At 46.7% G+C, this 12,435-nt stretch overlaps 1 protein-coding gene across 1 annotated transcript; it reads right to left on the bottom strand.

Moving 5' to 3' along the window:
* Positions 1-8,794: 8,794 nt before the first annotated feature.
* On the bottom strand, positions 8,795-10,310 carry LOC138656939 (uncharacterized). Its single transcript, XM_069744302.1, has 3 exons — positions 9,703-10,310; positions 8,922-9,454; positions 8,795-8,814 (listed from the first exon to the last, which is right to left on the bottom strand). Exons 1-3 carry the CDS (start codon positions 10,092-10,094, stop codon positions 8,795-8,797), a joined length of 945 nt encoding a protein of 314 aa, XP_069600403.1. The 5' UTR covers positions 10,095-10,310.
* Positions 10,311-12,435: the final 2,125 nt, after the last annotated feature.

The following is a 12,435-nucleotide window of genomic DNA, read 5'->3' as shown; positions in this document are numbered from 1 at the left end:
ATGCGGATTTTACTGCCGATCCGCAGCGGTTTTTTTCCGTGCAGAAACGCTGCAGATCTGCAAAGTGATTTACAGTACAATGTAAATCAATGGGAAAAAAAATGCTGTGCTAATGGTGCGGAAAATTAAGCATGAAGAACACTGCGGATGAAAAGAAGTAGCATGTCACTTCTTTTTTTCGGATCTGCGTTTCTGCAACCTTCCATTATAGAAATCCACAGGGATAAAAAACACATGAAATCCGCAACAAAAACACACAAAATTTGCATTAAAAAAACGCGTCAAATCTGCACCTGTGTTTTCTGCCAGGAGATGCGGATTTTGTGCACCCCAATCCGCAACGTTCCCTTTTGTTTTATTTCTAAATTGTATTCACTTTTGCTTGTATTGTGTTTTGAGTTGTGTATTTTTCTTTTTTTTTATCCATCTTTCCATTTGTCTACATTATTGATGGATCGGCAGCAGCCTTCTGCTCTTCACAAGCTAAACGAGGAGTTGTGACTGTCACAACCCCACAAGGTGAGCACAAACCGTTCTTCTGTTTTCCCTCGGATAAGATCCTATTTACGCTTCATTGTCCCCCCAGCCTATTTTTATCGCAGCATAATGTAGGGACAGAGATCCCGTTTCCAATGATGTATCACTTACTGGGCTGCTTGCTGTAGATTTGATAAAAGCACAGTTTTCTCTGCTGAAGATCTACCAGTTCTCTGTATGTTGAGCTCTATATAACCCCGCCCACACCAATGATTGGCAGCTTTCTGTGTGCACTGTGCATAGGCAGAACACTGCCAATTAGGGGCGGGGTTATACAGTGCTCATGAATATGGAGGACTACATGACAGCATTTATACTAGAGATCTAGTAATAAAATCACAGATTGTCAAAACTAAACCACTGATTGGCGGCTTTCAGAGGTACACTGTGCACAGGCAGAAAGCTCCCAGTCAGTGGAAGTGAGGAAAGTTATACAGAGCTCATGAATAGAGAGGACTACATGGCATTAACCCTCTAGTGATAATCACCTGCTCATAAACCAGTGATTTCATCAAAACTGCTGCAAGTAAATCTGTACGTGACGCTGGAATCAGGGTCTCTGTCTCTATATTATGCTGCTGTCAGATTAGGTGGCAAAACCAGGTGGTGAAACATTTACTTTATGGGATTAAAGGGAACAGTTACCAAGTTTTTGCTACACAACCTGTATTTTCCCTGATGAAGGTGCTCTGAGAGCGTCGATACGCGTGGGGCTTTGTTTCCTTTTCCCCCCATCGTCAACACTCTGTTTTCGGTCGTTATATCTTCATCTGACCGCCTAGGTGTATTAGGTGTCCGGACTACTAGTTTTAATAAGTGACCTCAGGTTTTCTTGGGATGTCTTTTTCTATTTTATGGACCTGACTCCTGTGCAGCATGTCTGGTAAATATGTCTACATTAATGCCTCTATATCTAGGATCTGAGTATTTCATCAAAGGGTTATCTATATATATAATTGCCTAAGGGTTTTTCCGTCTGTCTGTCTGTCTGTCTGTCCTGGAAATCCCTGCTCTCTGATTGGTCGAGGCCGCCAGGCCTCGACCAATCAGCAACGGGCACAGCGACGATGATGTCATAAAGGACGTAGACATCCCGCCTCTCTGATTGGTCGAGGCCTGGCGGCCTCGACCAATCAGCAACGGGCACAGCGACAGAGGCGTAGCTAGAGCTTTTGCCGCCCGGGGCTGTTCCCGAGTTTGGCGCCCCCCCCCCCCCATCCCCCCCCCCTCCCGGCTCAATACACACAAAGGTTACCAAAAATGGTTTTCCTGTTTTGTAGAACTTAAACTGAGCCTAATGGTGTCACCCCCACATGCCACACCTGTGACTTAATAACACCACACCATGACCAGGCCACATAGTGACCGAATAATACTACATACAAGGGACAAATACCACAACACCATTTCCAGACCACATATTACCACCACATAGTGACTGAATACTACAATACTGATCAGTAATAAAAAAAAACCCACAATACTATCACCATAAGTGCCAGTATTCACAGGAGATCTGTACTTAGTATGCAGTGTCTGTGTAGAGGTAATACAGAGATCACTGGTGACATTATACACAGGACCTCTATATAGTATACAGTGTATAGTGTCAGTGTATAGGTAACACTGACTCACCAGTGACGTCTCTAGGTGAAGTCCTTCATCTTTCATCCAGCACAGACCGCCATCATTCCTTCCAGCCAGGACTCGTTTCTGCAGGAAATAACACAGTTATCTCGAGCTCCGCTTGCAGAACACATTACTTAATTTTTCACAACTTCTACATTACATCACATGAAGAAAAAAAGGTGATATAGTGTCACTCTGCACAGTAACAGGACCGCCCCCCCATTTGAAACAGTATACTCAAAAAATAAAATAAATACATCACTGCAGTAATAATATCCCTTAATTATCCCCTATGGTAACACTATTCCCCACCCTGGCCCCGTTTATCTCATTCCTGGCTCCAGCCATATGTTCTCGCATCCTGCCCTCATGAGTATCCATTCTACCCCATATGATCTCCCCATCCTGCCCCACCAGCCTCCATCGTATCCATCCTGCCCCATGATCCAATCCTGTCCCGTGTCTCCAATCATGCCCCGTATCGACATTCTGCCCATGCCTCAAGTCCTGCCCCCAGTGTGTCCAGCATATTACCCCCATGTTGTCCAGTAATCTGCCCCAGTGTGTCCAGCATATTACCCCCATGTTGTCCAGCAATCTGCCCCAGTGTGTCCAGCACTGCCCCCAGTGTGTCCAGCAATCTGCCCCAGTGTCCAGCCTTTCCCCAGTGTGTCCAGCAGTCTGCCCCAGTGTGTCCAGCATATTACCCCCAGTGTCCAGCATTGCGCCAGTATGTCCAGCATATTACCCCCAGTGTGTCCAGCAATCTGCCCCAGTGTCCAGCATTGCCCCAGTGTGTCCAGAAGTCTGCCCCAGGGTCTCCAGCATTGCCTCAATGTGTCCAGAAATCTGCCCCAGGGTCTCCAGTATTGCCCCAGTGTGTCCAGCAATCTGCCCCATGGTCTCCTGTATTGCCCCAGTATCCAGCATTCTGCCCCATGGTCTCCTGTATTGCCCCAGTATGTCCAGAAGTCTGCCCCAGGGTCTCCAGCATTGCCTCAATGTGTCCTGAAATCTGCCCCATGGTCTCCAGTATTCAGTGTGTCCAGCAATCTGCCCCATAGTCTCCTGTATTGCCCCAGTGTGTCCAGCATTCTGCCCCATGGTCTCCAGTATTGCCCCAGTGTGTCCAGCAATCTGCCCCATGGTCTCCAGTATTGCCCCAGTATGTCCAGAAGTCTGCCCCAGGGTCTCCAGCATTGCCTCAATGTGTCCTGAAATCTGCCCCATGGTCTCCAGTATTCAGTGTGTCCAGCATTCTGCCCCATGGTCTCCAGTATTGCCCCAGTGTGTCCAGCATTCTGCCCCATGGTCTCCAGTATTGCCCCAGTGTGTCCAGCAATCTGCCCCATAGTCTCCTGTATTGCCCCAGTGTGTCCAGCAATCTGCCCCATGGTCTCCTGTATTGCCCCAGTGTGTCCAGCATTCTGCCCCATGGTCTCCTGTATTGCCCCAGTGTGTCCAGCATTCTGCCCCATGGTCTCCAGTATTGCCCCAGTGTGTCCAGCAATCTGCCCCATGGTCTCCAGTATTGCCCCAGTATGTCCAGAAGTCTGCCCCAGGGTCTCCAGCATTGCCTCAATGTGTCCTGAAATCTGCCCCATGGTCTCCAGTATTCAGTGTGTCCAGCATTCTGCCCCATGGTCTCCAGTATTGCCCCAGTGTGTCCAGCATTCTGCCCCATGGTCTCCAGTATTGCCCCAGTGTGTCCAGCAATCTGCCCCATAGTCTCCTGTATTGCCCCAGTGTGTCCAGCAATCTGCCCCATAGTCTCCTGTATTGCCCCAGTGTGTCCAGCAATCTGCCCCATGGTCTCCTGTATTGCCCCAGTGTGTCCAGCATTCTGCCCCATGGTCTCCAGTATTGCCCCAGTGTGTCCAGCATTCTGCCCCATGGTCTCCAGTATTGCCCCAGTGTGTCCAGCAATCTGCCCCATGGTCTCCAGTATTGCCCCAGTGTGTCCAGCATTCTGCCCCATGGTCTCCTGTATTGCCCCAGTGTGTCCAGCATTCTGCCCCATGGTCTCCAGTATTGCCCCAGTGTGTCCAGCATTCTGCCCCATGGTCTCCAGTATTGCCCCAGTGTGTCCAGCAATCTGCCCCATGCTCTCCAGTATTGCCCCAGTGTGTCCAGCAATCTGCCCCATGCTCTCCAGTATTGCCCCAGTGTGTCCAGCATTGCCCCCAGACAGTCAGACATAAAGAAAAAAAAAAGTAAAATCCTCACCTCTCCCGTTCCTAGCGCAGGTCCGGTGCAGCCAGTCAGCGTCTCTCCGGCTCTGCGACGCTCAGGACAGAGAGGCTGAGCGGCGCGCACAGTAGTGACGTCATCGCGCCCTCTGCTCTGAGACGTCGCAGAGTCAGAGGACGCTGAAGCCGCAGGAACCAGGAGAGGTGAGTATTAGAGCGGGGGGCGGGGGCGGGGGTGGGGGGAGCTGGCCCTGGTCGTGGCGGCGGACGCGCCGCCCGAAGATTTAAAGGGGCGTCTTTTTTTTTTTTTCTTCTCCTGCAGCGCCGGCCGCCCCCCGCATTGTGCCGCCCGGGGCGGACCGCCCCCCCCCGCACCCCCCTTCCTACGCCACTGCACAGCGACGATGATGTCATAAAGGACGTAGACATCCCGCGTCTCTGATTGGTCGAGGCCGCCAGGCCTCGACCAATCAGCAACGGGCACAGCGACGATGATGTCATAATGGTTGCCATGGCGACGATGATGTCATAAAGGTTGCCTCGACCAATCAGCGACGGGCACAGTCTGCCGCGAATTCTGGAATCATCATTGTCCATATACTATGGACTATGGCAGCAGATAGGCAGGGGGTTTGAGCGTTCCTTCTTACATACCTTAGTCTGGGCAGATTGTCTATTGTTAAGTGCTTTGTCAGTACATTCCTTACTTACCTGGGGGGATGTATGGCTTATCAGCCGTCTTTTTGTGATTTTAAGGGTATGTGCACACGTCAGGATTTCTTGCAGAAATTTTCCTGACAAAAACCGGACATTTCTGCCAGAAATCCGCATGCGTTTTTTTTGCGTTTTTTCAGGCGTTTTTGGTGCGTTTTTTTCCAAATGCATAGAATAGCGGGAAATACGCAGAAAATCCGCAAAATGAATGAACATGCTGCTTTTTTTACCGCAATGCGTTTTTTTCGTGGAAAAAAACGCATCATGTGCACAAAACATGCAGAATGCATTCTAAATGATAGGATGCATAATGTATGCGTTTTTAATGAGTTTTTATCGCGAAACAAACGCAAAAAAATTTGAACGTGTGCACATACCCTAAATGTTTTTAACAAGTATGTCTCTTGATGTGTTTTTGTATTGAAAATAATAAACTTTGTATATTTTTGTGAGGTTGATCCCAATTGTGTGCATATCTTTTCTTGTTAGGGTTATATTGTGTGTGTGTGTGTGTGTGTATATATATATATATATATATATATATATATATATATATATACACATGTTGTTGATCCCTAAATACTCTGTGTGGTGCCCGCTACCCTTTCTTTTTGACATTTGCTACACAACCTGAGCCCAGCATGATTTGGGGGCACAGACCTTGATTCCATCAATGTATCACTTCTTTGGATGCTTGTTGCACTTTTTCTAATATCACTGATTTACCTGATACAGAACTAGAAGTTTTATGAATGATGAGCTCTGTAAAGCCACTCCAATACCACTGACTACCAGCTTAAGTAGAAAGGTGCCGATCAGTGGTGGGGTTATGGTTGGACTATTTGACAGCAGGTTTACTAGTCATCTAGTGATAATCTCCTGCTGATAAAACAGTAATTGTATCAAAACTACAGCAAGCAGCCCAGTAAGGCCGGCGTCACACATGCGAGTTTTACGGACGTAAGAGCGCAGAATCTACGTCCGTAAAACTCGCAAAACATACGGCACAATGATTCTCAATGGGTCTAGTCCTATCAGCCGTATATTACGGATCCGTAATATACGTCGTTCTACGGCCGTACAAAATCGCAGCATGCTGCGTTTGTCAGTGTATTGCGCAAAAAATACGCCAATGCAAGTCTATGGGAGAGCGTATAATACGGAATGCATACGGACCATGCGTGTGACTTGCGAGAAATACGCTACTCACTGGCAGATGTCCTGAACTGTCCAAAGCCCTCAATCAGGCAGGTGAGACATGCTAATTAGCTGAAAAAGCCAGACAGTGAACCCGGAAGTCTGCTGCACGCCTCCACGGAGTGAGAGATTCAGCATGGCCCGCATAATTAATGTAGACATGCTGATCATTTTGATACAGGAGAGGCCAGAAATATGGGACCAAAGAGACCCCAACTACGCCAACAGGGCAGTAAAACAAGCAGCATGGAGGAGCGTGTGTGGCTCCCTCTTCCCCCAGTATGACCAGCAGCCACGTGCGGCCCAGCGACAAATAAGTAAGTACACCCATGTTTGCAATGTAATGTTCTTGCTAAACAGCAGGCCCTTACTACTTTGAATTGCTAAACCTTAATTTATTAATTCTTCCTGAAAGTAATATAAATCCAAGCAGTATATACATGGTGCTGGATATGATAAATGGATTTCATGAAGGTTTAGAACAGGTGTGCCCTTACTAACATTGTTTTCCAGTAATTTGTTTTTCTGGGATAGAGGTTAGCTGACTCTGTCCTTGTGGCCTTGCTTCATAATTGTGTTTTTTTGTTAAATTTCTTGCTTAATGTGAGCCACAAAAGCCTCTTTCTATGCTACCCGTAAATCTGTGTCCTCCATTACACCTTGTGTGAGCACTCTGCATATAATGGTCTAAGCAATGTGTGTATTTTTGTTGTTTCAGTGGATGATGTTACAACAAGGTGGCGGAGTATCCGGGACCAGTATAGGAGGGAGAGGCAGCAGCGGGAGAGAAGTGGAGCCGGGGCCCCTCCTAAAAAAAAAAAATACATTTACTTTGATCGGCTTACGTTTCTCAACCCCAGCATGGACCTCAGGCCGTAAGTAAAAACATCTCAAACTGGGTTAATTTTTTAATGCTGAGAGATAATTCCAAATAACACAGTAACTGTCCAAATTTATCTTTTGCAGAACTCAGTCTAACCTCACTGACAGGGAGACAGGGTCTGACTCAGAACTGGTCATTGACCCAGTTGGAGAAGGTGAAGAGGTGGCTGGTCCATCTGCTGCTCCCTCCGGCGCAAGACCTACAGCATCTTCCTCATCTGGCCACCCAGCTCCAGCAGCTGAAGAAAACCAAGAGGCCCCACAGTTCTCTTCTGCAGCAGCAGCACCAGCACCTAGCCAGGATGACCCTGGGAATAGCAGCAGCCCAACTGTTGCCCTGGACCAATCCCCACAGGCTGCAGTCAGACCCCAGCGTGCACGACGCAGGAGAGAGCTTCGCCAAAGCAGGAGAAATGTGGATGCTGGGGTCATGAACTATTTGGCCCGGGTTCGAGAGGATGATGGGGAGGAGGGATTCACACGTAGCCTTGCCCAGTATTTACGCTCCATAGAGCGGGAGTTGAGGCTGCGTTTGAGAGGGTGTTTTCAGATCCTTATTGACGCATGCACCCCCCCAAATAACCCATACAATCTGATGCAGATGATTGAACAGTGGCAGATGTCACCTGATAATATTCTGCGGCCTCAGAGATTACAAGGCCTGCATGCGCAACAAGGATCTGAAGCACCCCCTCTACGTCAGCCAACACCTCCACCCCAACCCACAACTAACCAACAATGGCAACCTCAGCACCATATTGCAGGATATCAGCACCCATCCCAATATGGCCACTTGTCCAGACCCAGTGCTGGAGGCTGGTCCCAACCGGGGTTTGGACAATATGGTCATTTTGGGTTGGGGTATGATTCCCGCACATATGGGCAGCAACATCAGGGTTATCTCCCAAATCCTGGCCCCACTCATCAAAGTGGCCAGCATCAGAGCAGGCAGAATTTCCCGCAGGCCACTATAACATCCGCACAGGCTGCTGGACAATTGGGCCTACAAAGGCCACCTGATGCTGACACAGACCAATCCACTTCTCCACTTCCTACGTACCAGGACTTGTAATTTTGGGTACACCTTTTTTTTTTTTTCCAAAATTAGGTTTGGATTGGGCTTAAAAAGCAAGCTGTAATGTTTTTATTTTACTTTGTGTTTTGGTTCCCAAAAAAAAATGTGGCACTTTTGTTGGCCAAAGATTTGTTATGCCAAAAAAAAACCAAATCTAAAAACAAGTTTAAAAAGTAAATTTGCCGTTACTACCAAAAAAACTATGTATGCACTCTGTTCATTCTTATTACCTCACACACACATGATATGATCATAACCATATGTGAACAAATTAAACACAGCAGACATATTTTCCACATTGGTAATGCCAAAATTTATGCAAATAACAAATTACACATGCAAAATTGCCTAGTCTTGCCAGGGAGTGGCACCCTGAGGACTCACAAAATAATTTGTGAACACATCACGAACTTTTAGTCCAGAAAGGGGACGTCGCGGAGGAGGGACATATGGGGTAGGCCTACTATGATTGTTCATGACATGATTATGCAAATTAGTAGACGAACAATCATGTATTCGGGTGAAATTATGTAGAATTACACAGGCTTTGATCACTTCATTGATTGAAGCCTCACTCAGCTGAATTGCAGACTGAAGAACCCGCCATTTGGCTACAAGAATTCCAAAGGCGCACTCAACCAGTCTCCGTGCCCTGGAAAGTCTCAAATTAAACACCCTCCGCCGGTGGTCAAGGTTGCGCCTGGGGTAAGGCCTCATGACGTGCCTCGTCAGTTGGAAGGCCTCATCTCCAACCAAAACAAAAGGCACTGCTTCCGCATTGGAGCCTGGGAGTTGTTGTGGTGGTGGGAGGTTCAACTGGTTGTCACGTAGCCGCCGACCCATTATGGACGAATTGAAGACCCTAGAGTCTCCAGTTCGGCCATAGGCCCCAATGTCTACAATTATAAACCTGTAGTTGCTGTCAGCAACTGCTAACAGAACTACAGAGAAAAACTGCTTATAATTGTAGAATTGGGAACCAGAGTTCGGCGGCTTACGCACCCTGATATGTTTCCCATCCACAGCTCCAATGCAGTTAGGGAAGTCACAATTATTTTGGAAACCAGTGGCGATTTTGACCCAATCCTCCATTTTTGGCTCCGGCATCACAACTTCGTTAAGTTTCAGCCATATTTGGGAACAGGTTGTCCTAACAATGACTGAAATGGTAGAACGCCCAATGAGAAACTCCAGGTGTAGACCCGCATAGGACAAGCCTGTGGACAGGAAGCTGCAAAACAAGGAAAAAAAACAAAACATGAGGAATATGAAAACAGGAAGAAACACAAGTGTCTATTTAATTTTCGCAGTCATTATTGACTAAGCAAAAAGGGTCATTTCACATTATTACTATACTCTAATATTACCCACATTTTTAGAAATGTGCTTGTGGCTTCATGTCTAAGTAAAGTAACTGAAACATAGTAGGACAAAACACATTGGCAAACATACAAAAATATAAAAGGTCAAAATACATACCGTAAGGTTAGGAGCAGACGCTCCTCAGCAGAGATGGCTTTTCTCATCCAGGTGTCCTGATAGGTGAGGCCAGGACGTAACATCTCCATCAACATGTCAAAAGTCCTGATGGACATGCGAGTATACAGGTAAAATTTGTCTGGATGGGCCCTCAAAGCTGAATAGAGTCTCTGGAAATGTCCTTTACTCTGGCGTTGTGTCAATAGAGGATGCACCCACAATCTTCGTCTCCTCCTTCGCGGATCTGCATTGACCGGATATGGCTGGCCAAAGCGACGAGACAACACCCAGTGAAGCAACACCCGCTGAGTTGTGCTTAAATACACATGGTCAGACATGTTTGTAAGGTCAAAGTAACACAGCCAAAATATGCTAGAGAACATATAGGGCATATGGGAGGGGTACACCTGTTGTCGAGGGCTTAAATAGTGTTGGTAATGATGGTTTAAATGATTTGCAGGCCTGAAAACCGTTAAATGTCCATTTTGTGATGGTGCGTGTCAAAAACGCAATACGGATCACATACGGATTACACACGGACCAGTACATGCGCAAAATACGCGACCACACCTAGGCTACGCAAGAACTACGGAAAGAGATTACGGAGACATTTTGGCGTATTACGCGCGTATTACGGACGTATAATACGTTCCGTAATGTCTTACGCCGAGTGTGACGCCGGCCTAAGTGACACATCGCTGGAATCAGGGTCTTTGTCTCTACATTATGCTGCTCTCAGATTAGGTAGTGAAAACCTGGTGGCAGATTCCCTTCAACTATTTTTTTCTGCTTTTTGTAATATTGCCTAAATATGTAGTTGTGCTTGAAAGTTTGTGAACCCTTCAGAGTTTTCCACATTTCATCATTCAATTAGACCTAAAATTACATCAGATTTTCACACAAGTAAAATTAGATAAGGAGAAACAAATGAGTTAAAAATATTAGACTGTCATTTTTTTACTGAGGAAACTGATCCATTATCATATGTCTGTAAAAGGCAACAGTGAACTTTCAGGATTACTGAGGCTGCGCTTGCACCAGATCATTCCCCAGTGGTTCTCAGCCTAGACGGTCGCATCTTGGCACCATCCAGGTTGAAAACTGTTTATCCCCAGACATGGATTGGGACAGAATAACGGATTGTTGTGTTTTATTTTTGTTTTCTTACAGGAGATCAGGGATTCAGTGGAATTAGGCGTTAGGTGAGTATAACGGTGTTTGTTATTTTTAACCCCTTTCACGCAAAAAATAAGCCCCCACCCGACCCCAGATCACGAAAAATGGAGACACTACAGATATCGGATATTTTTTTTTAGATGTGAATAATTTTCTGGCCAATGATGACAGAAGTATTCTAGGAGTGCTACCTTTATTGGCTAACCAGAAAATAATATGTTTGCAAGCTTTCAGAGCACAGTTGCTCCTTCTTCAGGCAAGATTACAAAAAAATAAAATTGAGGGAATTTGGAAACAAGGACTCAGACCAGGGTACTAAGCCCCACTGGTGGCAGAAACAAGGGACACAGGTACGGGCCAGGGTCCGAATCCCCTCTGGGTGGCTGACACAAGAGAAATAGCAGAACAGGATCTGGCACCTCAACAGCAAGACACTAACTGAGGAAGTAAGTTGCTCAGGCATCCCCCCAGAGGTGGGAATGTTTTAAGTACCTGATGCCTCTTGACAATTGGCGGGACACCTTGGGAAGGTGCACACAGTCTCTATAAGAGCCAGGGAATGCTGGCGCTGCCCTCCTATGCACACAGTAAGGAAGTATGCAGAGAGCAGGCAGGAAACAAGAGGCACCCAGCATGGAGCCGGCAGAAGACAGAACTTACAGTATGGCCAGGAGTAGTGAGTATGTTGGTGTGTAAGGCAGGTGGGGGATGGGAGACCATGCAGCAATGCCGGCAGAGTTGTTACAACTCTCATCAGACACTCCTGCTCTCAATGTTATTAGCGTCAGCAGACATCGGCTGATGGGAGTGGTAGTCCCATCAGCTGACACCAGTGACCAGAGGTAAACTTTATACCACCGATCACAGCTGCACGCTCACACTGTCTTCTGACAGCATAGGAACAGTGGCTCTCTGACCAGCGGGATGATTTCACCACCGATCAAAAGCGGTGTTTGCCGCACTGTCATGCACATGACACCCAGTGATCGGGCAGCCGAACCCGAACAGTAACATGGACTTCCTAGTAAAGTCTGTGTTTGGTGTCCGTGCCCGAACAGTAGGTGTTCAGTAAGGACGCCGAACGTTACAGTTCGGGTTCACCTGTCTCTAGTCTTCAACAATCATAGTAACCCATCAGCATCAGCATCCCACGATCTTGCCACAGGGTCGCTAATGGGCACATAGAATGATTGGAGAGGCAGATCCTGGCTGTGTGTCACAGCCATTATATGGATTGGGCTCACCCCGTGAGTCCTCTTCATACACCTGCTACCTATGTGTGCTATACATGTACACCGTGTTCCAAATTATTATACAAATTGGATTTAAGTGTCATAAAGATTTAATTGTTTTGTTTTTCAAATACATTTGTGGATGGTATTGTGTCTTGGGGCTTAATGGATCACTGAAATCAATCTTAAACACGTGTGATAATTAGTTTTCCAGGTGATTCTAATTAAAGGAAAACTACTTAAAAATGATGTTCCACATTATTAAGCAGGCCCCAGTTTTCAAGTAACATCGGAAAGAAAAAGGATCTCTCTGCTGCCGAAAAGC

This window comes from Ranitomeya imitator, chromosome 1, assembly GCF_032444005.1.
Source record: "Ranitomeya imitator isolate aRanImi1 chromosome 1, aRanImi1.pri, whole genome shotgun sequence".
NCBI lineage: Eukaryota > Metazoa > Chordata > Amphibia > Anura > Dendrobatidae > Ranitomeya > Ranitomeya imitator.
The sequence above is the reverse complement of the archived record's forward strand: the minus strand, read 5'-3'. Positions and strand labels throughout refer to the sequence as shown.

What these genes read in the sequence shown, in the direction of transcription:
- LOC138656939 (XM_069744302.1), bottom strand. Translation starts at nt 10,094, where the DNA reads ATGCCCTATATGTTCTCTAGCATATTTTGGCTGTGTTACTTTGACCTT. An exon ending in CGTCTGCTCCTAACCTTACG is followed by an intron (nt 9,455 to 9,702) that starts GTATGTATTTTG and finishes CTTGTTTTGCAG; the next exon opens with CTTCCTGTCCACAGGCTTGT. An exon ending in CATGAGGCCTTACCCCAGGC is followed by an intron (nt 8,815 to 8,921) that starts GCAACCTTGACC and finishes CGGGTTCTTCAG; the next exon opens with TCTGCAATTCAGCTGAGTGA.